Source organism: Lampetra fluviatilis, chromosome 37 (genome assembly GCF_964198595.1).
Source record: "Lampetra fluviatilis chromosome 37, kcLamFluv1.1, whole genome shotgun sequence".
Classification (NCBI taxonomy): domain Eukaryota; kingdom Metazoa; phylum Chordata; class Hyperoartia; order Petromyzontiformes; family Petromyzontidae; genus Lampetra; species Lampetra fluviatilis.
This window is the reverse complement of record NC_136311.1, coordinates 9,608,737-9,636,691: the sequence shown is the minus strand read 5'-3', so window position 1 is coordinate 9,636,691 and position 27,955 is coordinate 9,608,737. Positions and strand designations below refer to the sequence as shown.

The 27,955-nt window shown below is 52.5% G+C and overlaps 1 protein-coding gene across 1 annotated transcript in view; it reads right to left on the bottom strand.

The window, feature by feature from the left end:
* LOC144945461 (small G protein signaling modulator 2-like) overlaps nt 1-27,955 on the bottom strand; it is a 142,700-nt gene that overhangs the window by 41,539 nt on the left and 73,206 nt on the right. Inside the window, exons 3-13 of the mRNA XM_078873978.1 lie at nt 18,905-19,070; nt 16,931-17,011; nt 14,647-14,799; nt 12,365-12,432; nt 12,066-12,214; nt 10,633-10,770; nt 9,453-9,577; nt 7,396-7,463; nt 5,765-5,928; nt 4,120-4,294; nt 3,970-4,089 (exon numbers count right to left, since the gene is read on the bottom strand). Of these exons, the coding sequence (XP_078730104.1) occupies nt 3,970-4,089; nt 4,120-4,294; nt 5,765-5,928; nt 7,396-7,463; nt 9,453-9,577; nt 10,633-10,770; nt 12,066-12,214; nt 12,365-12,432; nt 14,647-14,799; nt 16,931-17,011; nt 18,905-19,070 (1,407 nt within the window). The remainder of the gene's footprint in view (nt 1-3,969; nt 4,090-4,119; nt 4,295-5,764; nt 5,929-7,395; nt 7,464-9,452; nt 9,578-10,632; nt 10,771-12,065; nt 12,215-12,364; nt 12,433-14,646; nt 14,800-16,930; nt 17,012-18,904; nt 19,071-27,955) is intronic.

The window sequence follows — 27,955 nt, the reverse complement described above, 5'->3', positions numbered from 1 at the left end:
AGAATTAAATCAAACATAACAGTTTCAAACAAAACTCGGTTAAAAATGTGGAGCAGGGGGAAATTGACGTTTGATCTGAGGTTTTAGTCCCGTGGCTCATTCGCTGCGCGATGTAACGACGCACTCCCGTTGTTTTTTACTACAACAGAACACATCTCCGAACCCAATTGAAATCGTTATCGTGGAAATGTAAAAGGGGAACACGGCATATAAAATGTTGTTGTTGTGCTATTCCTTCACCCAATATATATTTTTAAGGACACACTCTACTCGTTTGCTTTGGATGCACTGAAAATTAAGTTCATGGGATTTTTACTTGTCCATGCAGTTCAGTTTAGTCAGATAATTTGATAACATTTCTTTCAAACCACATTGATCAGCCTGGTGAAGTTTGGTCGTGACTGACGTGACTTGGGAAAGCCTTTATTCAGCAGTGGATTAATAAAGGGCTCTAAAGTTCATTAAAACATAAAAAAACAGCATTACGACTTTCATACTTGCCACAGCGTGTGCACATGTAGAGGCCATGTGTCACTCCACTGCTGGATGAGGGCCTCCCCGCACCATCTAGGCAACGAGGGTTATTTGACTGCATCTCACCACACTGGTCAACGTCGGTTGGCGAATGCAGGAGAAGTGATTGAATATCGTTATTTTTTTCCGCGCTACCCACAGCACGCATGACGCATTGAACCGCACAGTGATGCATCTTGCGCTGGTGGGATTCGCCGCGTAAGGTGGATGATGTGCTCGTAGCCAGCACTGCTTTTGAATCTGTGCGGTGGCACGCTCTGATTAAAGTTCAACTTCCCCTCGCTTGCTGAAACACAAAAAATAGAGACGAATTAAAAACTGCAAATAAGATCGTGGCGGGTTGCGGGAAGGCTGCCCGGTGGGATACCAGCCTTCCAGCTCGACACCGCGGCCTGTGCGTTTTCCTTAAAGAACACGTAAATGTGTGAGTGTACGTGGCTGTGCGCGTGTTTGTGTGTAGGCGTGCACACACGTGTGCGTGTGTGTGGAGTGGTCTCGTTTGGGGTTAGTGCACTCTGCAATGATTCCATCAACACAAGTTTGATCAATGGCCATCAATTGGTGACCAGTCGCGTAGCTGTTGAGTGTCCAGGCGATGCAAATATGGACGAGGAACCATGGACAAGAGAGGCCCAGGTCCTGGGGCACAAGTCCATCCCCCGCGTCAGGGCCCATGCCATCAACGCTCCGCCACTGTCGGTGACATATGACATTTGACCTTGGCCCGGGTCTCTCTTAGGTCGGCTCGGCCTCAAATAAGTGGTCAACATCAGCACTAAGAGGACAGAGCCGACTAAGCAAGGTGCTGGCCACACGACCCGCCTTGCGAGCAAAGCTGACCTCAAGAGGTGACTCGCTAACAGCGGTTGCTCCAAATGTGCACGGGACCAAATGTTGTTGCTATTGCTGCTGCTGCAGCTGCTGTATGTTGACAATTGTCACGTGTGTTATGAGTGCGCAGATTTGTAAAAAAAAAATTACTCTTTCACTAAACGATACATTTGTAATCAAAAGATGGTAAAAACTAATGGGCACGATTTTTTTTCTCGAATCACAAATCAATATGAAAGCAGATTGTACAGCAAGCTGGATCCTTTCATCTTTTGTATGAAAAATAAGAAAAGGTGTTCCCCTTTCTGGCAATAAACCGGGTGTTGAGATGTTCAAACACCAAACAGAAACCTTTTGCTAGGAATCAAGTCTGAATTAACGACACGTACTTGTGGTGAACATGCAAACAAACATGCTCTGATAATTATAATAGATGGGCATTGTTGTTGAAACTGATTGGCCTACACCAGAGACAGGCTTCTTTAGGGCCTAGTCTCACAACCAGTGTCAGACCAGAGAAGGCCAAAACGCGAACAGCACAAAGTCAATGCACGTATCGGAGCATTTATAGCTCGTGGGAGCAGCTATATAATGGGAGCTTTCTTTGTCCAGGATCAAAGGGTAAAACCTATTCTTATTTTTCATACTTTGATAATGGCAAAAAAATGGTTCCTTTATCTTTGCCATGGTGTGTCCTGCATACTAATAAAAACAGGGTCCTAGTGGGGAAAAAAACATTCATGACTTTATATCTGAGGCAAAATGTTGATTGGCCCTTCAGGTGATTCTGCACTAAAGCAGATTACATTCACTTTACACGGAACCTTAACATCCGTGAAGAGTCCATCAATCTCGTGAGCCCCATTCGCCCACGGCCGAGCGTGAATGGAGGTGTTTGTGGCGCTTGTCGTGGTCTGTGCTGTGTGAAGCAAAATGTATCCGGACGACATTTCGGAGGACCGCAAACACTTCAAGCGAACAAGAAAGAGTAATAACGACGATCGGGCAGCCTGCGTCGCGTTAATATCATGTCTGTGCAGGTTTTTTTAGCGCTCGGTCGTTCCGTGGCTGCGGCTACTCTGCCGCTTTCCTCGAGTTTCACGGCACGCTGCTCTGCGTGATGTCCGATGTTTCGCTCGGCGCGCCGGGGAGCTTCTGCAGGAACGGGATTCCCCAGTCGAACGGAGCTTTTCGGTTCTTCGAGAAGCTCCCAGCACGCGGGGCGGAACGTTGGGCGCCTCGTGCCAAACAACGTGCGGTGTAACCCCAAAAAACACATCGGAGAGCTGCACGGTAATATTGGTTCAGGCACTTCAATTAAGCCGCATCTGGCTCACCATGGCACAACAACAACGCTGCTACAACCTGTGCCTCTGTCAGAACCGCATCGTGCTGGGTCAGAGCACGCACCACACGGCTGTAAGGTTGCGAGTTCAATTCCTGGTCGATAGTCAATTCAGTCCATCATCACCATCCCTTTAGAGGTCAATCATCACAAACAAGCAAACACATTTGTGTGGTTTTTCTCGGGATGGACATGCACCTGCTATAACACTGTGGGCATTCCCTCCACTCGCGCTCAAGGGGAAACCCACGGAGGTTACCACTGTCCCACGCTCGTTGGAAGCGGCGAGACACTTTTAACATTTCAATCAAGAATTGAACATTGCACTTCGATTTCAAATTTCCAAAACCTCACCCCTGATGGCCGATGGGCGGCGCCACCATTTCGCACGTGCGTGCATATGTTGAACTTCTTTCGCACCGTACGTAGCCAACCGTGTTAATCGGAGGTGCGGGGGGGGGGCAAAAAACTAAGTGGGGAGGGCCTCGGAGGTACGGCCTGGGTGACATCACGCGTGTCGCAGCGCTGTAACCCCTGTCGTGTTTTTTGTAGTGCTTGTTTTTTTGTAAATTTCTGATCCCGTGCCCCAACTGGACATCTGTGAAAAAGAGCTTTATAGCTCATCGGATTCCTCCAGCAGTCTGAATAGTCTGATTCTGAAGTCTGCATGGGTTTGTGAGTGGGATCCGCTGTAGCTGGGCGAGAGGACAGATACATTGACGATGTGGGTTTGTATCGCCTACTCGGAACAGATATTACCTTTTGTAAGGCAATGAAACATTTAACAAAATAAAATACGTTAACGTTTTGGGTTTGCATTGCCGATTCGGAACAGATAATGCCTTTTTGAAGGAAATGAAAAAAAAACTAACTTGACAATTGAAATCGGTTCAAATTATTTCAATTCATGCGAGTCTCATACGTGGTGTCGACCCCCCCTCGGCTATGCCGTTTATCTTAGGTACTATCGTCTGGAGCACATCATATTTAATGTCAATCGCTTATACAGAAAGAAGACTTGAATAGACTAATAGTATGATTTACGTGTAAACAAATTACACACAAAATACCTACCCCCTGTCCTCTGGGATTTCAAGTTGTGGGGGGGGGGGGGTGGTACTAAACCCTATTGTTTGCCCACACCCCCAGTCTGCCAAGTGAGGGTGAATCCGTACCAGTGGCGTCACCCGTACGGTCTCATCGGGTCAAATCTCGCTCGTCCCGGGGGGCCGCGTGCCCGGGATTGCGAGGCGTCTTACTGAAGTCGTTGCGGTATCCGGGGTAAATGATGCGGAACACGTAGTCGGTGCCGGCCGCCGCCGCCTCGTCCTCCACGTCGTCGTCGGCCACCTCATCATCTTCCCCACCACCTCCTCCACCTCCTCCTCCACCTCCACCTCCGCCGCCGCCGTCGTCGGCGAGCGTGGGCGGGAGGGCCCCGTCGGCCACGTGGCCGGGGACCCCGTCGTGGGAAGCGGCCCCCGTGGCCACGGGGGCAACACCGTCGTGGGGACACGGCGATTGATCCTCCTCGCTCGCGTGGGACCTGCCGAGCCGCTTGCGCAGCGGCGGGAACACGGCGCCCTGGGACGAGAGACGCGGGGGGGTGGGGGGGGGGTGGGAGCCACGCGCCGAGCGGGACAATTCGTCGTCCTCGTCATTGCAGGTGGCTCGGGGTGGGCTCGGATATCAAAGGGCCGAGCTGGCACCTACGACAGACATTCTTCTGGGTGTCGAGTCCAGGCAAAAGCGCCCGTGGTGGAGCCGGGGGAGTGGGATGGAATCGGGTTCTCGAGTGCGGCGAGCCGATGGTTCCGGTCACCCAATGACTGCACGAACTTGTCATTGGGTTCTGCTGTGTGTATGTACTGGCCTGTGTGCGTGCGTGTATAGGTAGCGTGCTGTGTGTGTGTGTGTACCCGTGCTGTATGTGTGTGTGCGTGCGTGTATAGGTAGTGTGCTGGGTGTGTGTGTGTACCCGTGCTGTGTGTGTGTACCCGTGCTGCATGTGTGTGTGTACCCGTGCTGTATGTGTGTGTGCGTGCGTGTATAGGTAGCGTGCTGGGTGTGTGTGTGTACCCGTGCTGTGTGTGTGTGTGTACCCGTGCTGTGTGTGTGTGTGTGTACCCGTGCTGTATGTGTGTGTGCGTGCGTGTATAGGTAGCGTGCTGGGTGTGTGTGTGTACCCGTGCTGTGTGTGTGTGTGTACCCGTGCTGTGTGTGTGTGTGTACCCGTGCTGTATGTGTGTGTGCGTGCGTGTATAGGTAGCGTGCTGGGTGTGTGTACCCGTGCTGTGTGTGTGTGTGTACCCGTGCTGTGTGTGTGTGTGTACCCGTGCTGTATGTGTGTGTGCGTGCGTGTATAGGTAGCGTGCTGGGTGTGTGTGTGTACCCGTGCTGTGTGTGTGTGTGTGTACCCGTGCTGTGTGTGTGTGTGTACCCGTGCTGTATGTGTGTGTGCGTGCGTGTATAGGTAGCGTGCTGGGTGTGTGTGTGTACCCGTGCTGTATGTGTGTGTGCGTGTATAGGTAGCGTGCTGTGTGTGTGTGCGTGTATAGGTAGCGTGCTGGCTGTGTGGGTAACCGTGCTGTGTGTGTGTACCCGTGCTGTGTGTGTGTGTGTGTACCCGTGCTGTGTGTGTGTACCCGTGCTGTGTGTGTGTACCCGTGCTGTGTGTGTGTGTACCCGTGCTGTGTGTGTGTGTGTAACCGTGCTGTGTGTGTGTGTGTACCCGTGCTGTATGTGTACCCGTGCTGTGTGTGTGTGTAACCGTGCTGTGTGTGTGTGTGTGTAACCGTGCTGTGTGTGTGTACCCGTGCTGTGTGTGTGTGTGTGTGTAACCGTGCTGTATGTGTACCCGTGCTGTGTGTGTACCCATTATGTATGTGTACCCCTGCTGTGTGTGTGTAACCGTGCTGTACCCGTGCTGTGTGTGTGTACTCGTGCTGTGTGTGTGTGTACCCGTGCTGTGTGTGTGTGTACCCGTGCTGTATGTGTACCCGTGCTGTGTGCGTGTAACCGTGCTGTACCCGTGCTGTGTGTGTGTGTGGGTACCGTGCTCATGTGTGTGCACAGGGGCGGGTCGAGTTGCCCGCGTGGGGCCAAGCCGCTCTCGAGGCACGACAGGAAGGAGAGGAGGTGACCCCCGCGGGGGAAGTGGATGGGAGGTCGTTGGATGCCGTCTTGGCTCACCAGGACCAGGGTGCCTCCGCTCTCCGCTGCACCGACACACCGCCCCCACCACCCCCGTCACCCCCACGCAAGTCTTAGACACCGTCGAGGGATAGGCTGTTAGCACGGAGGTGGTGGTGGAGCCAGCACAGCACACAACTGCTTTTGTCTCCCCGACGCTGATTTTAACGAGGCACACCTGGCACTCATTTAAGGTTGAGTCGGCCAAGGTTAGGACCAGGATGGGTTCGAATTTCACCGGACTTCGATGCTGGAATTGAACCTCGGTTGGATGGGATTGTGTGACGCACTGCGACGCTGCTCCCCAGTTCTTAAACACACACATTGGCACACGTTCACATTATACTGGTAGGAACCTCCTGGTTACACCAGCCCACAGGGGATTATTGTGTCCGTCCGTCCGTCGTGAAGGAAAGGGCTGGGTGGGGAGGGGAGGGTGGGGCTGGGTGGGGAGGGTGGGGCTGGGTGGAGAGGGGAGGGTGGGGAGGGGCTGGGTGGGGAGGGGAGGGTGGGGAGGGGCTGGGTGGGGAGGTGGGGGGGCTGGGTGGGGGGTGGGAGGGGTGGGGCTGGGTGGAGAGGGGCTAGTCACCCCGTGGTGCCCTTATAAAACTCAACGTTTAACCTACTCACGCCGGCTTGTGCCCGCCCTCACAGTTGGGCATATTTGCGGAATACAACATGCCACCGTTGACCCTGGCCAACCCAACGTTCCTACCAGTTCCCTCCGCAGGAATGTGTTTTATTCAGAAGAGGCTCGGTGACCCCTCAATACTCCTTTTCAGGAGGAGTGTCCTACATTAGGACGCACGACAAACACCCAATGCGGTGCCGTGCACGTGTTAGGTAACCAGAGTGGTTAGAGAAATCCCACGTGTGCATTTGGAACACTCAAAAGGGTCCACGCATATGAGTTATTGAACCCACGTGCTGCGCTTTCCACCTTCTGGCCACCGCGCAGTCCTGCGGGTTGGCGGATTTCACAGATCGGCAGGATTCACCAAACCCACGTAGACTTTGGCTTCAATCTGGTTTAATGGTGGTGCCATCACCGTGGCAAGCGTGCTCTCTCTCTCTCTCCACGTGGTCGCGTGGATTTTTTTTTTCCTCCGGGTCCTCCGGTTTATTTCCCTCCACACAAATTTGAAACATGCGTCTACATATTATTGATTGGCAGCGAAACATTTTCCACGCGTTGAGCTGTCATTTGTGGCCAGGTCGCTTCTGAAAGAGAAGCTCATAGCTGAGTGGATTTTACCCGGTAAGATAAACAAAAGTATTGAAAGTTTTACTTGAATATATTATTTTAAGTAATTTGTTTACCTTTCCGAAACTTTGCACTCCAATTGCGCTTTTGTATTCTTTGTCTTTGTCACGTCCTAACCTGCCCCTACTGAACACCTGTGACAAAGAGCTTGTAAGCTCATCGGGATTCTGACCCTGACGTGACCTGTACGGCCACAGCTTTGGCAGAGCCCTCGGCCGGTGAGACTCACGCTGTTGGTGGCAGTGTATGTAGACGATGTGCTCCAGGTGAACGGTGATGGCGTAGTCCCACAGCACGCTGGGCAGAGCGCACCGCCACCACCACCACCACCACGTGACCACGATAGCCGTGAGCGCACAATCACAGCAACAGAGCACACCAGCATATCACCATTACACGATCACCACCACCACCATCATCATATCATCACCACCACCAAAATACATACATCTGCTATACAACCAACACCAGCACCGTCAATGAACCACCACTACCACCACTACCACCACCACCACCACAAACTTCACCAACAATAACCACAAACTGTTGTACCACCACCGTTATGAACACCACCGTCCCTAAGCGAACCATGACAGCAGTGTTTCTACAACCATCATGCCACCACGCCCAACACATGAACACTCACACCGTGATCATGAACGTCACCACTCCCGTCACCACCAATGCTACCACCACCACTGCTGCCACTGCCAGCACCACACAGCACTGAACACGTAATCACCGACAACGCTCCGATGTCGCTGCAAGAATATGCAACTCTTTACCAGGTACGGGTAAATATTTTATCAATAAATTATTGTAAATATAGGCAAAGTAATCATAAACGACATTATGTAGTCACAGCGCCGGCAAGCACAAGGAATCCACAAAATAACAAGTGTTAAAAAGTATCGTTAATGTGGTAACGACCAAATTACCAACTTCTAAACAGCGCCGAACATGATAGTTAAGGTGGCTAGGAGACTCAAGGGGACTAAACGCTGCGTGAATCACCGAGCCACAGGACCGCTGGCATCAAAGGCTCTCACAGATGTGCTCGTGAACCCACTTTCTGCGCTGCAAATTTCTGGCCACCTTGCAGCCAGAGGTCGCAACCGGGTACCCGATACCCGTACCCTACCCGATACCCGGCTACCCGTACCCGGCTGGGTACGGGTACGGGTACCCGTTTGCGACCCTGGTGCGGCCGGGTACGGGTAGGCCGTGAGTCACTGGTGAGTAACCGTTTGTCACTCATTTCGGGTAGGGTACGGGTACGGGTAGGGTACGGGTACCCATTTGCGACCCTGGTGCGGCCGGGTACGGGTAAGGAATGTTTGCGACCTCTGCTTGCAGCTCACCCGGCGAGTGAGGGAGTTTCACAAAATCTACGCGACCTCCCCCCCCACCTCACTCCCCTCATCCTGCACCGCATAGCTGGCTCGCACAGCCGGCGGTTTAAACCGGGGCCCTGGGTTTAACGCTGCGTTTCAGCCACACATTAATCCCGTGCTGTCAGGCGGAGTGGCTCCTTAATGTTTTTATCCCAGGCGTAAAAGGGGCTGGCCACCAAAAAACACGAAAAGACCCATCGTGTTTGAGCTCAAAAATAGATATTTTTTGGGGGGGTTTTTGTTGGGGTTAGATCGCGATCTAACCCCCCCCCCAAAACAACCTCTTGTGGATGATATTGGTCGCGAAGGCCTACACGTATTAAATCTCCTTTGTAGCTTGAAGGTACGCGTGTCCAGTTTTGATGTCTGTGCGATGAAGACCGCTCTAAGCGGGCCGCGTGAGAAGGAACGCTGCCCAGTGTAGATAAAGTAAAAACGCGACTGAAGGGATTTCCATACGACGTTACATCACTTTCTGTGAGAGTTCCATGTGAGAAAACGTGTTAATATGACAGTATTATAATATCTTCTTGGTTATTTCGGTAAACTCACGTAGAAGGGAAATAATAAAATAATAAAAATAAAACATAATAAAATAAATTTTAATATTAAAAATAAAAATAATAAAATAATTGTTAATATTTTATTATGTTTTATTTTTATTATTTTATTATTTCCCTTCCACGCGACTTTACCGAAAGAACCAAGAAGATGAATCCCTGCAGTCACGAAAGCTTTAAATCGAGTATTATAATAATGAGTTAAAACAAAATCGAAACGTGTGTTAGTGAGACACTGCCGTTGCCTGCCAGTGAGAGCAGTTGGGGGGGAGGAGGAAGAAGAGGAGGGGGGGTGGGCAGACAGCCACGGTGAATGTGCCCGTGGTCCCTACTTTTTCTCGTGTTCGGGGTCGGGGCTGCTGCCGTTCATCAGCTGATTGGGGGTCCACTTGAGCGTGAGACGCTCGCCGGCCTGGTGCAGAGACAGGTACCCCGGCACGGGCTCCACGTCCCCACGCTGCACGCACAACAACAACCACCACCACCACCGCAATAACAGCAATAGTCACAAACTCGACGAAAGCTCAAACACAACCACTGCGAGAACAGTCCAGGTGGCCGTGTGGCTCGGAGGACGAGTACCGTGTCAGAGCTCCGAGCCTGCACGGAGCTGGGATTGTAAGAGTGCACTAATCTCGACAACACTGTCTTCTCGACAGACCTGTTCTCCACCTGGGGACGGCTGCTTGCGTTGTGGCCGAAACGTCGTGAGAATTGTTTTATGTTTTTTTTTATTTTGTTATTTACATTCTATGTGACTTTTCTGAAAGAACCAAGAAGATGAATCCCTGCAGTCACGAAAGCTTTAAATCGAAACTCTACAACACTGTTCCACAAATACAAAGATCCCATGCACAGCCTATACAGGCTGTTGGGGCAAGCGCTCGCGCCTAAGGTCAGCATGAGGGTGCGGTGTGGTGCCTTTTTGCATTTGTCTCGCGAGCGCTGATGTCAGCACAGTTGACCTACGCGATGCCCAGGACAGGTGCTAATTTCACTGGCCAATTATGTCATTCATGGCCTGCAATGCCACAGTGCGCTAAGCACTACACCACTGCTCCCCCCCACCCAACCAACGCACACACTCCACATAGAGACAAAGATCCCCCGTATAGCTTCAACAGACTTATGGGGCAAGTGCTGCTAGCGAGCACCTATGAAGGCCGGCACGGCACACTATGGGGTGGGTGGCCAACACTACGCCCGACCCGCCTTTGTCTCCCCAGTGGCGATGTTTACACACCGCACTAGGCACTCATTTCAGGCTGAGTCGACCTAAGGGAGGCCCAGGACCGGTTCAGATGATCGTCACTGGCGTTGGCCGTGAGCGGGAATCGAACTCGGATCGCTAGGTTTGTAGCGCAGCGCGCTAACCGCTACGCTACCGCTCCCCACGTGCACACGCGCGGAACGTAGTGGTGGGTGGGAAGCGGGGGGAGGTGGGTACGCGCGGGAGCAAACGGGCAGAGCCGAGCGTGTTGGTCCCCCTTCGTGGGTGCGTGCGTGCGCTACCGGCTGCACGAGGACGTTGTTCTTGCCGTAGAGGAGGATGTTGCGAGCGCTCTGGTGCAGCGACTCCACGTAGTCGCGCGCGGCCGTCACCGGACGGTCCTCCGACACGCTGCCCGCGCTCGACTGCCGCTTCTTGATCTGGGGCGGCGCCGAGCACGTGGGAAAACGCGGCTTCAACGCAGCTTCGCACACGCGCCCGCTGTATGCAAGTAGCGGGGATCAATAATGATCGTCAACGCTCCTTCGCCCGGGGGGGGGGGGTGGGGGGGGCGGCTCACCGAGGCTCGACACGTTTTTGTTCTTTTCAGGAGGGTTCCTGCCAGGCTTTCGCTGTTAGGGTGCCACCAATCGCGACGTGAATTCCAAGTGAGTAATTTGCCCTGCGATGGGTTTCCTGAATCTCGCGCGTGTTGTTGTTATTGTTGTTATTGTTGTTGTTATTGTTGTTATTGTTGTTGTTATTGTTGTCATGGCGTCTGTGCTGGTTAATGATAGACCTGCTGTGCACGCTATCCAGACTGAGACCTGCTTAGCTCCTGATATCTGACGAGATTGGGCACATGATAGAGGATTTGGGCATAGGTATGTGCGTGTATTTCTCCATGTGCGGGTAAATGTTTCATGCGAGGGGTTAATAACCCCTCTACCTTAAATTGCATCACCCAAAAACGATGGCGAAAGCACCAAATGAAGCTGGTGCCGGAGGCCCCGGGGGTGGGGGGACAAGGCATCTATGAAGTATTCTAGCCAAACCCCATCTGGTCGAGCCAGGAGACTGTACCCCTCCCCTCGGGGTTCATTTCTAAACAGCAGGAAACCCCGACATTTGGCCGTGTGGACTGAATCAAATGCTCACTGCGGAGGAGAGGCTGCCATTTCCTCTGGCGGGAGCTGGACCGGTGCCGACTGAACCTGTGTGGCTCAGTGGCCGTCGCTGCCGTTGTGCGCGTGTGGGGAGTGGTCGCGGAGCGTTGAGCGTGCCGCGCTACAAACGTCGCGAACCGAGTTCGATTCCCGCTCGCGTGCACAACAATCAGTGACGATATGGACATAACTGGTGAAAAAAGCCTAACCAGATGTTTGTTTTTTTACGTGTTCGTATTTGTGTGTGTGTGTGTGTATATATAAGGGGAGCGATAGTGTGGCGGTTAGCGCTATGAACCCAGCGACACGAGTTCGATTCCCGCTCACGGCCAACACGAGTGACGATTATCTGAACCGGTCCCGGGCCTCCCCTAGGTCGACCCAGCCTCAAATGTGTACCTGGCGCGGTGTGAGTAAATATCCCCACGAGGGAGACAAAAGCGGCCGGGCGCGGGGTTGGCCACCCACCCCCTCGCGGTCTACTGTGCCGGCCATCACAGGGTACTCGCTAACAGCCTGTCGAGGCTGTACGGGGGGGGGGGGTGTCGTTGTCTTTGTGCGAGTCTCACGTGCAGGGTTGGCCGCTTGGAGGGCGACTCGGCCCGGCCACCGCGAGGGCTGTGGATGCGGTGTCGCTGCACGAGCTCCTGGGCGGAGGGGTCCGTCCAGTAGTGGTCGGCAGTCTTCATGCGCGTGTACTCCAGTGCACACGGACCAACTGCGTGCGCGCGCGCGCACGTACAGACAGGCGCACAATAATGCACATGCATGCACAAGCACCACGCATGCGGTCTCAAGCACGGGCACACGTATGTGTTTGGCGATGGAGCTGGCGCTGTGATGCGTAGAACGTAAGACAGCTGTTCACCCAACAAGGAGGCCAGCAGCTGTCCTTCCACGGGGTCTGCGAGCAGGGCGTCCTTCTCATAGTAGACGCTGTTGAACACAACAGCACTCGGCGTTACAGGGGAGCAGCGCTGATACGCTTCGAGCAAAACAATGCACACTGCAGGCAAAGTCGACGCTCACTTGTGGCATAAACCACCACGTGAACTCCCGGTCATCCTCGCAGCGGCTTTCGGCTGGCCATCGAACAAAGACGGCCACCGCATCGCGGGCTCTCAGATGCGCCTCTGCGGCCGTCTGGAATGCTCTTCCTTCCGATATTAGGAAGACACTGGAGCTACGCACTTTTAAATCTAGATTGAAAACTCACTTCTTTAGAACTGATTTTTGCGTGCCCTTCCCCCGCACCTCTGATTAGCACGGTCGGCTACTTACGGTGCGAAAGAAGTTCAACACAGAAATAAATAAAGACACCACCATTCAACGCCCTGCGCCTGTGAATTCCATCACAGGTTCTATAATATTCGGGGTCCACACACATTCATGACATGGGCACAAATGTAACATTCGCGCACGGTTATCATTTGCATCAATCATGAATAATTGATTCTTAGACAATTCAACTCGTGTGTTGTGAGCATAAAATTAGATCTTAATTGATTCATTAGCACGTGCCTCTCCGAGCGGAGCTGGTGATTAGACGCACTGTTTAAGGATTTCAGGATAACTACCGTATTTCATTATTTTAGGAACTCTAATACAAGAGCATCTCTAAGCATGTGACTCTTAATTAAAATTACTGAAGACGGATATATGGGTAATGTTGCATTATTACTCCACGTTAAGTCTGTTATAAGATTACCATTATTTAACATGCACCCCGCTGATTACTTTTTCATAATTACTTCATTTGTAAAATTTAATAAATTTTCCGAAAAACAATTAAAAGGGTGGAATGATGGTGTCAGCAGCTCGGGTTAATGAAAAGGCTGCGTTGCCATCATCATCAGCAGCAGCAGCATCATCATCAGCAGTAGCAGCCAATGTATAGACAAAAACTGTATGTCGGTGCATGGAATATCAACACAGTCGCGTTACTCGAGAATTTATGAAAATTACTGTAACAGTAATGTAACAGTAATTTTACTGTGACGGTGCCACCTGAAGACGGAAGCTTGTGTTGCCTCCAAAACGTCGTGATTTCATTTATTTTTATTTTATTTTTTACCTACGTGACTTTACCGAAAAAAACAAAGAGTATGGACCCTTGCAGTCACGAAAACTTCAAATCTAAAATTATGAGAGCTTTGTAGAGCAGCGGATTCCTCCGGTATGAATACAAAATTGTGATTCTAAATCGATCCAACGCGTGCTCCAATTCCGACCAACGTTATGAGTTGGGGCTCGTCGTTCCAATGATGCATCGATTCTATTTGGCCTCGTTATAATCCCCTTTCGTCCGGCATGGTTTATCTATAAATGAAGACCTTAATCTGTATGGGTCAACAACCTCGAGGGTACTTCCCGACAAGATAGAAATCCGAATTGTGCTACATCGGTAGCTTTTAGGCCACAAACAACAGGAGAAAAACTGAAAAATCCGAGATTTTTCATTTGAAGGCGCCCAAATCTCGATTTTAAGTGCCCCTCATGGGGCACATGTTCATACATGTTTGAGCCTGGTGTCATTCAGAAACCATCCCAAAATCTAAGATTGCGGTTGTTTTCCTTTGGTAGAGCGTTAAGCAGCAAAACTAAAATTAAAGCGAGAACCATTGTTTTATCTTTTATTGTTTTTTTTCCATATTTCGGATGAAAGCATTGCAGCCATTGCCAGACCCCCCCCACCCCACCCCCCCAAGCCCCTCGAAGCTTCCTGCGGTCGGCGAGGACGACGCGTTTAGTACTCTTGGGCACCGCACGATTTCTCGACAGCCGCGGGATTCCGTTGTGGTTTTTTTCCAATTTTGAGATCGGGCGGCGCTTCTCAGCACAGCGAACGGTGGCGGTGGTGCCGGTGGTGGTGGTGACGGCGGTGGTGGCGGTGGTGGTGGTGACGGCGGTGGTGGCGGCGGTGCCGGTGGTGGTGGCGGTGCCGGTGGTGGTGGTGCAGGTGGTGGTGGCGCAGGGCTGGCGGTGGTGGTGGCGGCGGTGGCGGTGGTGGTGGTGGCGGCGGTGCCGGTGGTGGTGGCGGCGGTGCCGGTGGTGGTGGCGGCGGTGGTGGTGGTGGCGGTGGCGGTGGTGGTGGTGGCGGCAGTGCCGGTGCCGGTGGTGGCGGTGCCGGTGGCGGTGGTGGTGGGGTACCTGGCGTTCTCGACGAGGTACAGCACCACCTTGTCGAGCACCTTCTCGAAGAGCGCCGTGCGCACCCATAGGTGGCGGATCGCCTGGGGGGACAGGTTGGCGCTCTTCTGCGCGCTGGTCTGCCGCTTCATGGGCTCGCGGCCCGACGCCCTCCTGCCCCCCCCCCAGATAGAGGCACGCGCACACACACAAAGACAAAGATTACCCCACACCACACCTCGTGTAGCCTTCACAGACTGTTGGGGCAAGTGCTGTTAGCGAGCAGCACCCATGAAGGCCGGCACGGCATGCGAAGCGGGTGGGCGGGCAGCACAACGCCCGAGCCGCCTTTGTCTCGCCCCCGTGGCGATGTTTACTACACACCGCACCAGGTACTTATTTGAGGCTGAGTAGACCTAGGGGAGGCCTTTGACTGGTTGAGAAAATCGTCGAACTCGGGTCGCTGGGTTCGTTTCACAGCGCGCTAACCGGTACGCTACCAATTCCTTCCCCCCTGCACCTCCGATTGGCACAGCTGGCTCCGTACGGTGTGAAATAAGTTCAACATGCGTGTGGATTCAATTTGGTTTCCGTGAGCCTTCACTCAAATGCGCACATTGATACTTAACTACTCGGCCAGGTGCTGTGACCCACAGCACTCGCGCGCAGACCACCCAATGGAAGTTGTCAAGAGCGCAATAGCGAGAGCGATATTTAATTTCAGTCGCTCACAACTTGACAGAAACCTTAACCGCATTGCAAAGCTCAGGATTCTATACTGGATGCATTTCTCCCCAACAACACGGGCAGCTATGCACCGGCCTTAAATTCACCGACGTGTGACCGCCAATTCATCCGTCACCTGGGGGACCATCCATGCTGGCACTACCAGATGCCACTGCCACAACAATTACAGTGGACAATTGTAAGGACGAGGGGGCAAAGCGGTTGAAAGGGGACCACACCGATCGTGGGTGTCTATGCGTGTCAGCCGGGTGTCCCCTACAGCGAGTTTGATCAACTTTCACAAGGGGTCTCTCAAGGATAACCGATGGGCTCTAGGCAATGTTTTTTAGTCAAGCGTCGGGTAAGAGGGGCCGTTCATAAATGACGTCACGCGATTTTTGACGATTTTTGACCCCCCCCCCCCCCTTTCGTCACATGGCGTCACAAAAAGTCAGACCCCCCTCAAATATGACGTCACAAAGGTCTGCCCCCCCCCCAAAAAAAATAAAACATGCTTCAAATCGCTTTCAACTATTGTCATTGTAGTGCGTATTTAATGTGGCGCTGCACTCTGATGTTGTAGGAGAAAACATTTATTAAAAAGTCTATTTAATTAAGTAGGACGTGTCTATATTTATTTAAAGTTACGCATTTTGATGTGACGTCACATTTCTAAACCCACCCCCCATCGTCACACATCGTCACAAATGTCTGACCCCCCCTCCCCTCCCAGGTGCGTGACGTCATTTATGGACGGCCCCAAAAGCGAAACCCATTTTTGCTAACCCCACGGATTGTCAAGCGACGTTTCGGCCAGGGAGCGATCAACGTCCCACGGAGGGGGGGGGCGGGGGGGGGGGGCGGGGGGGGGGGGGCGGGGGGGGGCGGGGGGGGCAGACACGGGGGGAGACACGGGGGGGGGAGCCCCCTGGCCCTGAGCGGCAACAGATGTGGGGGGGGGGGGGGACGATGCCATGGCCCAGCGGGCACGCGTTCGCTGATTGTTGCAGAGGTTTTGCGGTTCGAATCCAGCAGGACGCCCTGGGTTAATACTACTTTTGCACATTGTTCCCGCTGAGATCGGGTCACGGAACTTCTTCGCAAGAAAGAAAAAGACTCAAGTCGAACCACCCTCCGCATCTCCTCCTCCCCTTCTTCCGTGAAGGAGATCCCCTTCTCCCTGCTGATGAAATCTCAACTCTTATATCCACTCTGTCTCTCTGGCCTATCTGTTCATGCGCTCTTAAGAAGGGCCATCTCCCGAAACGTTGCCTATAATATATTTTTTTCCTAGTAAGACCACAGTGCTATTGACGAATGTGTCGAGTCTAATGTAATATGTAGGTCCGCTGAGAAAACACACTTGTGGGAAAAATGAGAAGCAACACAAATTAGATATTAAAAGGGAGACAAAAATACCAACTTCTGCTGTGAAGCAGACGGTGTGTATTTTATGCTGAATGCACCATAGCGACTTGCGGTGGCGGACTGTGTCGTGATGACCCCGGCGGGGCCCGGCTCAGTTCTAGAGCGGAAAAGTGTTCGGCGGAGCGTGCCGAGAGGCGCAGCGGACACTTGCCTGTACAGCGGATCCACGGCCAAGTTGTGGAGATCCTGCGGCAAGGCGTGCAACGAGCTCAGGAAGCTCTGTACCGAATCGCTGGGGGAATGGGAAAGGAAAAAAAACGTCTTCTCACTCACGGGGAAAAAAAACCCAGCTTCGTCGTCGTCGTCATTAGCCCATAACGATTTAAACCTTCCCTCGTGGTTTGATGACGTGCCGTGATTCAGACTCGCGCGGTAGTTGTCAGAAATTGTATTAATTTATGGAAGTTTTTAGGGCTTTGGTTCAATTGGGCTTTGGTGTCTTTCTCGTTGCTGGGCCGGTTGGCCTTGCGAAAGTACCAACGTGGCCGCGGTGTCGAGGTTATGAACCGGTATCGGTTAATCCAAATGCGCGTGACTGCCGGTCTGTGTCGGCTCTTTGGAAATGTGCCCATAATTGTTTGTGAAGCGATTAGTGTCTGTCCGTTCCTGTCCTTTTGAGACGGAGCGTAATTCTTGGTTCCAGTCGCATTTCCCATCGGACTGAGTGGAATGCGCCCGGCTCTTTAGGGTCGTATGTCAGGAACGCGTCTCGCACCGACGGCCATTCCTCCCGTTGTGTCCGGCGGCTATCGATGTCACCCACATCGACCGGCCAGCCACTGGCCGGTCGAACGGCTGCTGGTGGAGGTGGCCGTTCCTCATTCGGGGGCTCACATGTACACGAGTACACAAACAGTTTAACACGTAGTGAGCTTTCGCGACCAATATCATTTGCTTGAATATATAAATGTGTCGTTAAACCCGCCACCACCCGACACAGTCAACTAGTAAAGGTTTGTCACGTAAACAGAACGTGGCCAATTCGTCACTAGTACAATGCACCGGTGTGTTGGAGAGCCAACATTTACAATCCGAGTACGACGTTTCGCCAGTAATTACAACCGGCATCATCAGGCGACAGCCAGATTATATATAGATGACCGTCACGTGATCACCTGCGGCAGTTATTGTCGACGTGCCGCCATTTCCGGCGGTGGAATTTAAAGCATTTGATCCCTTAGGCCTTGCCGCCTGCTGAGGATAGCGAGGCAATGTTTAGGAAGTCACCGGTTAAGGTGTTCAGAGTCCTTTCAGGGTCTTAGTTGGTCCGCTCGGGAGAGACCGCGACCCATCGGTTTTCTGGACCTCAACTGGGCCTTTTATTCGGCATTTAGCGCTACCGACCGCACCTGCATTCGAATCAACGGCGTCCGTTTGCGGTTGTGTTTACGGTGACTCGAAAAAACAACCACGTGAACGGGCGCTGCCTCGAGAAGGCTACCACCGTCTCGCACCCACAGTGCCGGAGTAAGCTAGTGTGGGGCCTGTAGCACATGTTATAAAGGGGCCCTACGTTTAAAAAAAATAGAAAAAAAAACATTTTTAACTTGCATAGTAACATTATTGTATTTTTTTCATTTGCTATACAGCCAGATAATACGACAAATCGCTAACCTCAAACACCCAGTCGTTCGTAAAAGTTGAAGGCGGTATAGTACTGTAGTAATAGAGCAAGTACAGAATCACTGAACCGGAATTGATAGCTTGAAAGCGTTTAGCGCGGGGCCCTTGAAAGTGCGGGGCCCGTAGCTACCACATATGTAGCGACTACTTGTGTAGCTACCACATATGTAGCTACTGCTTATGTAGCCACTACATATGTAGCGACTACTTGTGTAGCTACTACATATGTAGCCACTACATATGTAGCTACTTCTTATGTAGCCACTACATATGTAGCTACTTCTTATGTAGCCACTACATATGTAGCGACTACTTGTGTAGCCACTACATATGTAGCCACTACATATGTAGCTACTACTTATGTAGCCACTACATATGTAGCTACTTTAGCTACTAGGATCATCCGGCACTGACCTCACCCCCCCACCACCCCTCACCAAATACAGACGCGAGCCGCCCCCCCCCCTCCTCTCCGCGTGTGGCGAGCACGCTGGGGGCGCACCTGCTGTTCTCCACCAGCAGCTCCATCTCTTGCACCCGGCGGCACAGCTCGGAGGCGGGCGGGAAGCTCTTGCCCACCTTGAGGAAGAGCGCCGCCACTTTGTTGCTGCGCAGGAAGCCCGCGGCGCGGCGCCGCAGCCCGTGCAGCAGGCACGACTCCACGGACGCTTTGCGAGCCACGCACGTGGGGGGGAGTAGGGGGAGTGGGGGGTGGAGTGGGGTGGGGGGAGTGGGGTGGGAGTGGGGGGAAGTGGGGGGGAGTGGGGGTGGAGTGGGGGGGAGTGGGAGTGGGAGTGGGGGGGAGTGGGGTGGAGTGGGGGGGGGAGTGGGGGGGGAGTAGGGGGGGAGTGGGGGGGAGTGGGGGTGGGAGTGGGGGGAGTGGGGGGGAGTGGGGGGAAAGTGGGGGTGGAGTGGGGAAGTGGGGGGGAGTGGGGGGGGAGTGAGAGGGGGAGTGGGGGTGGAGTGGGGGGGATTGGGGGGGGATTGGGGGGGGAGTGGGGGGGGAGTGGGGGGGAGTGGGGGGGAGTGGGGGGTGGAGTGGGGGGGAGTGGGGGTGTAGTGGGGGGGAGTGGGGGGGAGTGGGGGGGGAGTGGGGGGGGAGTGGGGGGGAGTGGGGGGGGGGAGTGGGGGGGGGGAGTGGGGGGGGGGAGTGAGAGGGGGAGTGAGAGGGGGAGTGAGAGGGGGAGTGGGGGTGGAGTGGGGGGGATTGGGGGGGGGAGTGGGGGGGGAGTGGGGAGTGGAGTGGGGGGGAGTGGGGGGGAGTGGGGGGGGAGTGGGGGGGAGTGGGGGGGGGGAGTGGGGGGTGGGAGTGGGGGGGTGGAGGGGGGAGTGGGGGATGGAGTGGGGGGGTGGGAGTGGGGGGTGGGAGTGGGGGGGTAGTGGGGGGGATGGGAGTGGGGGGGTAGTGGGGGGGGGTTGAAGTGGGGGGTGCAAGTGGGGGGGGGGGGGTACAGGGAGCGTGAGTGACGCAGGGCGGCACACGCGGGGCAGGCGCGTGCGTGCAGGGAATGGGACATGGGGGAGGGGGGGGGCAAGTGGCGATTGTGGAGGATATGGGGGACGACGTTGCGGTGGTAGTGGTGGTGGCAGTGGTGGTGGTAGTGGTGGTGGTGGGGATGGTGGTGGTGGGGTGGTGGTAGTGGCGGTGGTTGTGGTGTTGGTAGTGGTGGTGGGGTGGTGGTGGTGGCAGTGGCGGTGGTGGTAGTTGTGGTGTTGGTAGTGGTGGTGGGGATGGTGGTGGGGTGGTGGTAGTGGCGGTGGTTGTGGTGTTGGTAGTGGTGGTGGTGGTGTTGGTAGTGGTGGTGGGGTGGTGGTAGTGGCGGTGGTTGTGGTGTTGGTAGTGGCGGTGGGGTGGTGGTGTTGGTGGTAGAGGCGGTGGTGGTGGTTGTGGTGTTGGTAGTGGTGAAGGGGATGGTGGTGGGGTGGTGGTAGTGGCGGTGGTTGTGGTGTTGGTAGTGGTGGTGGTGGTGTTGGTAGTGGTGGTGGGGTGGTGGTAGTGGCGGTGGTTGTGGTGTTGGTAGTGGCGGTGGGGTGGTAGTGGTGGTGGTAGAGGCGGTGGTGGTGGTTGTGGTGTTGGTAGTGGTGAAGGGGATGGTGGTGGGGTGTTGGTAGTGGCGGTGGTTGTGGTGTTGGTAGTGGTGGTGGGGGCGTCACAGACCGCATGGAAGATGAGCAGTCGACAGACAGCTGATTGCGGAGTTGTTCAAATTCAGCACAAGTAAATTAACATTTTAAATGGGGTTGGTTTATGTTTGCTTTTTTTTCTCTCCCTTTTCACAGAAGTTGAATAGGTTTGATCAAAATTGCTGTGAAGACCAGGTGGCTTTGGGGGTGGGGAGGGGGCAGTGCCGGATTAAGCTATTGCGGGGCCTGTATCATATGTTATAAAGGGGCCCTAAATAAATAAATAACATAAATATTAAAACACACAATGTTTTCACTTGCACAGTAGAGTAATTGTATTTATTCAATTACTATACAACCAGATAATACGACCAATCGCTAACCTTAAACACCCATCGTTCATAAAAGTTGAAGGCGGTATAGTACTATAGTAATAGAGCAAGTGCAGAATCACTGAACCGGAATTGATAACTTGCAAGCATTTAGCGCGGGGCCCTTGAAAGTGCGGGGCCCGTAGCTACTACACGTGTAGTAGCTACACGTGTAGTAGCTACACGTGTAGTAGCTACACGTGTAGCTACTACACGTGTAGCAGCTACTACACGTGTAGTAGCTACTACTACACATGTAGCTACTTTGGCTACGAGGATCATCCGGCACTTGGGGGTTTGTCACCGATGTTGGGAGCAGCGAGCGAGCACCAATGCGATGAGACCCCCCCCCCCCCCGGGTTTGTCCCCTGCCACTGGGGGCTGATGGTCTCTCGGCCTCTTCGCTGAACGAACCCCCAAAACAAATAAAATCACGCCCGTCTTCATCAAATGCGCTCTCCGTTCATTTAATTACCGCATGCTTATTCCCGCTTTGATATAATTGAACATCGCGGTGTTGATTGATGTGACAAACGTGATTTTCAGGGACGACAGGAGGTGTGGATGAAGATGTCTATCCAAGTGACTTCGGTCCCCGATGGTTTCGTGTGACAGCATGTTCGAGGGCTGTTGTTCCAAAAAGCAAGGAGGTACAATGCTCACTGCAAGGGCTTCCTACGGACATGTCTGTATCTCAAAACAAGACACCAATAGCGCAATGGGGGATATAATGTTGGGCGAGGAAAACTTTTACATTTCAACAACAACAAAAAAACCGCAATATAACAATGCGATTTAACAAACACACTGCGGTCTTATGTATAAACAACGAATCATCGACGTGCAGACCACTGGCCGTGTGCTAAGTGCCTGAGATTTGTTGGGAATTCAGTTGCAGGGTGGCGAGACTGCAGGCGTCCTGAGTGCATCAACTCTCGCCAGTTGCTCTCGGTGTGATAAACACCTTGTCCTGCTGCGGAGGGAGCTGGTAGGAACGTTGGGTTGCTCGGTCAATGGCCTGCAGGGTCAACGGCGGCGTGGTGTATTCCGCAAATATGCCCGACTGTGAGGGCGGGCGCGAGCCGGCGTGAGTAGGTTAAACGTTGAGTTTTATAAGGGCACCACGGGGTGACCAGCCCCTCCCCAACCAGCCTCTCCCCACCCTCCCCTCCCCACCCAGCCCCTCCTCACCCTCCCCACTCAGCCCTTCCCCACCCTCCCCTCTCCACCCAACCCCACCCCTCCCATTTTTTGATGCACGACGGACGGACACAATAATCCTCTGTGGGCTGGTGGAACCAGGTGGTTCCTACCAGTAAATTTAGTCTCCACTAGGTCTCTACTTCGCTGCGTGCAATGACAACTGCTCAGTCAGGTGCCGTGACCGACAACACTCGAGCACAGTCCGCCGAATGAAAGTTTTCGAGAGCACAATTATCGCGCGCCCGCACACACACAACGGTGAGCGATGTTGATTTCAGTTGCTCACAATTTTTGAGCAAAACCTGAATTGCATTCCAAAGCACGAGACTAGAGCGCACATCTTCGCAGCGACGCGTTCTATGCACCGGCCTTAAAAGTCACCGTGTGACCACCACGGCGAATTTCGGGGGCTCAATAAAGCTAGATACCAGCTCTTCCGTCACCTGGTGGGGAGTATTCTGCTGGCTCTGCCAGCGGGGATGCTCAGCGGGGAGCGATAGCGTGCGGACCAGGGGGCTTTGCGTGACACGGGACGGATGCTGTGGCGTCGCGCGACAATCGGCACGCGGTGCGTCATTTAAAACGAGGCTGTAGCACGGCGAGGTTTGGCAAGTTTGGCGCCACGTCGTTACAGATGGCACGGCGGTGGCTGCACGGCTTGGGCGGAGCGGCGGAGCGGTCATGCAGCGCGGTTATTGGTGGGCACGGTGACACGCCACGGATCGCGTCTCCTGGCACAAGCCCGCCGGTGCACGCAAACGAATTGTGAGTTCGCGTAATTCTCTCCAGTGAATGCACCGCTGAGTTCTAAGCCGCTAACACACACACACACACATCTCTCTCACCATTGATCCCATTAAGTCACGTAATGCAATCTAACATGCACATTATTGGTGGTTCACTGGTTAGAGCACTGCCCTATGAACGCGGCGACCCGAGTTCGATACCTGGTCGCACCTAACATCAGCGCCGAGTGATCTCGGAAATGGTCGAACCCTCCGTCCCACGCCCTCTTGCACATTGGCCAGCGTGGTGAAATATGGTCAAACAACCCCCATTAGTGGCATTGCGTGGGAAGATTTGACTCTCACTTTGTGAACATTTCTCTGTAGCGAGAGGAGAGAGTTCTACGCGAGTGTGGATAATAATAATTAAAGTATTTTTATTTATTTATTCAATAATGCCACGTTGTGTCCAAGGTCTCTTTTTTCCCCAATATGGTCCTGCATTGGTTTGTTTTTAAAATATGTTTTTAGCCAATTCATGACGAGTGTTTATTATACACGTGTGATGACACCGGATCACCCGGTAGAAAATCCACGCGCACAAAGAGGCGATATCATATCCCCGAACAAATGGAAACGGACAGAGATGAGTCCACATGCTCTACCGCATTCTGTAAAACTGGGATATGGCACCTCCTCGCCCACGGGAAAAGAGTTTCACAACAATTTTCATGATCCATCAACCCTCGCCTCCAGAGTGCTAGATCACAGGCATGCGCTACCGCCACCACAAGAAGTCACTCGCAGAGATTCTTTGAAGCAGCTCTACAAAGTCTCATTCAATGGACTTGGCGATGCACTGCTTTGTCGGAGTTCCCGAGTGGGGTTCGTCATCCAATGGCATGAGGGCGACAGCGCAATCAGGATACAAACTGGGGGAAATGACGAAAGGAAAATCTGAAACGACAGCAAGGTCAATAAGAACACGGATGGAGGGTTTCGCACAAACGCGAAGAATCAACTCCCTTCCCCCGCGAGACATCCAGGCTAGCCAGACAGCTCGGATAAGGTGTTGGTCCCCCCACTCTTCACCTCATCACGTTCTGAGCCATCGAACCGTTTTGGCTCGCCATCGAACAAAGACGGTCACTGCATCGCGCGCTTTCAGGTGCGCTTCTGCGGCCATCTGGAACGCACTCGTGATATTAGGAAGCCATTTCGATTTAAAGCTTTCGTGACTGCAGGGATTCATCTTCTTGGTTCTTTCGGTAAAGTCACGTAGAAGGGAAGTAATAAAATAAAAAATAAAATTATTATGTTTTATTTTTATTATTTTATTACTTCCCTTCTACGTGACTTTACCGAAAGAACCAATAAGATTATGAAGCCACTGCAGCTGTGCACTTTTAAATCTAGATTGAAAACTCATTCCTTTAGAACTGCTTTTTGTGTGTTCGTTTGTTCTCCTACCCCCCGCACCTCCGATTAGCACGGTTGGCTACGTACGATGCGAAAGTTCAACAAACACACACACACATTGCTGGGTGGACAGATGTGGGAAGATCGAACGTGGACAGTGCGGAGTAGTGGTAAACGTGGTGGATTGGGACCTCTGGATTGCAAGTTCCAGTGTGCTAACCATCCCACCATATAGCAGCATCAGGTTTTCTATAACAAAAAAAATCCGTAAAAGTTGTCTTTTTTTTACTTAAATTGAGACATCTCCATGCCAACTTCTGCACCACAGCGCCTGTTGTTTCGTTTGTGTAATTAAATACACCCACAGATTGGACCTTTCACCAAACATTTACAATTCTGCAATTTCCGATGCCCATCCCCCCCCCCGCCCCCTGCATGAGTAACACGAAGAGAGAGAAAACTGTCGCCAGACAGAAAATGTCACATCCCCATAATCGCACAGAGTCGGGTCAAACCACCACCGGCGTTTAATGAGACGGAGGTTCTGATGCGCTGCCGTTTCCTAGCAACCGCAAATTGCATACAAATGCAACCAGGTCGGATATCCAAGCACTGCAAGAAGTACGAGCGTGATAATGATGATGGTGGTGATAATAAAAACGGTACAAAAAATGTAATAGCTGGATTTTAAATGAATAACTTGTTTAATGTCAAAGCTCTTAGGGGAAACTTCTGCATCACATTATCCTGTCATGAATTGCATGACTCGATCGTCAGGGTGTCATTTTGTGGGCATCCCCACATACGCTGATCTTCTCTTTCAAGTTCATCGCATTTAAGGATGTCATGTTCCACTTCCGACCAGGTGCTATTGCCTCCACAGTGTTATTGGAGAAATGTAAATGTTGCGATTCGAACCGGCAAAAGCCATGCACGCTCCCACCTCTTGAATAAATGTGTCCGACACCACACTATCAAGCCGCCCTGTTTACCGCATCGCAATTGCCAAACTTTTCACAAATCATTTGTGGTTAAGTGGGGGTGGGAGGGAGTGTTGTAATGCATCAGCACTCAAACCTGAAACTACCAGATGCAGTTAAATTTCGATTCAAAGCTTTCGTGACTGCAGGGATTCATCTTCTTGGTTCTTTCGGTAAAGTCACGTAGAAGGGAAATAATAAAAAAAGTATTTTTATTATTATTTTATTAGTTCCCTTCTACGTGACTTTACCAGATGCAGCCTTTGTGATTTCCTTGCCTCTTGATGTAATCATGGTGCTGGAATTGGGTGCGATCGCCAAACGCCCTCTCACTCACTTAATCTCTTTCTGTCTCTCTGTGCAACGTTGGCTGGCTATATGTGTTGTGTCACCGCAGTCGCAGCAGAAGTGCCGCAACCGGTGGGCCCCGCTCAATCATACGCGGTGATGGCAGAGCGAGCTGGCAGCTGCAATTTCAGGAGCAATGTTCTTGCACTCCTCGCTGGCGGTCAAATTCTAACCTTTCCGTCGGAATAGAAAATTCGCGCGGTGCGGCGAGAGGTTTCAGACCGCCTAATCATCGAGAGCATCTATCCTCAAATCATGTGAGCAGAGATCAAGCTTCGTGACGAGATCAAGCCAGACGTGGTGGCGCACGGCTGCAATTTCAGAAACTCCGAGGTGGGGTTGATGGCACGCGCGGAGATCACGCGAGCGAGACGCTCACCCTGCAGGGCAGTGAGGCTCCTTTAGGAGGCCAGAGAGCACATGGATCGCAGCCCTATCTGTGCATGGGATTTCTCCGGATATACTCTGAAATATATTGTACGGCATATCGTAGTACTATCGCTGTATTTGTGCCCACCATTGTATCAACGTGGAGCCCAGAGGAGGCAGACAAAGTCACTGATTGCTCTGAAGTCTGGCAAGTTGATCCATTAAACATTTACCTGAGAACTGTAGCGTGCACTACATACAATCGTATGACATTAACTCCTCAGACAAGGGGATACTGCACTGACAAAAGACCGCTTTGCTGTGTGTGTGTGTCTGAGATGCTTGCTTTGGAGCTGTATGGAATCAACAGGTTCATGAATATTTAACATCAAGCCTTGCTTCAGGTCCACACGAAGCCACTCGAAATACATTTCAGAAACCCACGCAGTCGCAGAGCCTTGTGACAACGTAAGCAAATAAACAAGGATACGACTTTTTTTTCAAACGTGGTTCAACAATTTACGCGCGCAGTCACGCACACAGCCCACATTCGCATTCGAGACTGGCACGATAAAAGTGAGGACACGAAAAATGTCAAAATGCCGGGAATGATTCTCGTCTATCTTGTGGATGTATAACATAAAGAAGTTTAAATCGGGCATCTGGGGTTGCGCTGGAGGATGGCGCTGAGGGATGACGTTGGAGAAAACGGAGGCAGTGTTGTGCAGCCTAACGTGAGCAATATATTTATATAAAAAAGCCCAAACTTTATCCTGGTCATGCCATCGGAAACCCTCCACGTTGGGGAAGAGCCACGTTGCTCCACACAGCAGGGGGCAGGACTTTACCACGTGACAGTGGTAGAACTTTACCACGTGACAGTGACAGAACTTTACCACGTGACAGAACTTTACCACGTGACAGAACTTTACCACGTGACAGTGACATAACTTTACCACGTGACAGGGGCAGCACTTTACCACGTGACAGTGACAGAACTTTACCACGTGACAGAACTTTACCACGTGACAGTGACAGAACTTTACCACGCGCCAGGGACAGAACCACGCGCCAAGCAAAGAGAATAATGTTCGCAGCACTCTAATATAGTATTCTAATATCTCAGAGCTGAATATTTTGTGCAAACCACCCCTTCCCCCCCCCCCCCAAATCTAAACAGTTTTTCTATTCGGTCTTTCATGACCTGGCTGAGGCCATAAACTCACTGCGCTTGAGAACTCCGTGTAATCGCCGAAGAGAGATACTATTGAGTCGATGCCTACCCTGGGTAAATACATTCACAATCTTCCAAATGTGAGTCCTTGCGAAGCACAGTCTCTACTGTGTACGCCTGTGTGTCTATAAAGAATAGATATTGGGGGTGGAGCAGTGGCTAGCTCACTGAGTTATGAAACAGGAGAACCGAGTTCCATTCCCGGCCACACGGCAACAGCATCCGTGGTGAGTGACACCCGAACCGGACCTGTGGTTTACACATTCACCAACCCGCACTTACTGGCGTGGTGAAGTATGGTCAAACAACCCCTTAAAACTGTCCTGGTGAAGGCGGAGGCCTTCACCCTAACAGTGGATTGACAAAGAGCTGCACATTATTATGATATATCTGTATGACTATGTATGTAAGTGCATCACTTAGTCTGCATCCAAGCATTTTCCTGCCCAGGGCCACCCCATCAATCCATCTGTCTGCCTCTGTTTTTTGCCTGTGCCCACCCACCTGATCCCCATCCCTGTACACACACACCCCCCCAGACCCAAAACAACAACAACCGCCATTCACCACTAAGTGGCGGCGACATCACCATGACGCTTGTGCCAGGCTATGTGCACCTTGAGGCCACGTGAAGTGTCGAACGCCCGCTGGCAGGAGGTCACGGGGCAGACCCAGGTGCCACGGGTCGACTGAGATGACTGGCTGATGCACCACCTGTGCCCCCGACCGTGCCAACTTGCTGTGCTTTAGCTACCCGGCGCTCCGCTCGTTGTTGTGAGC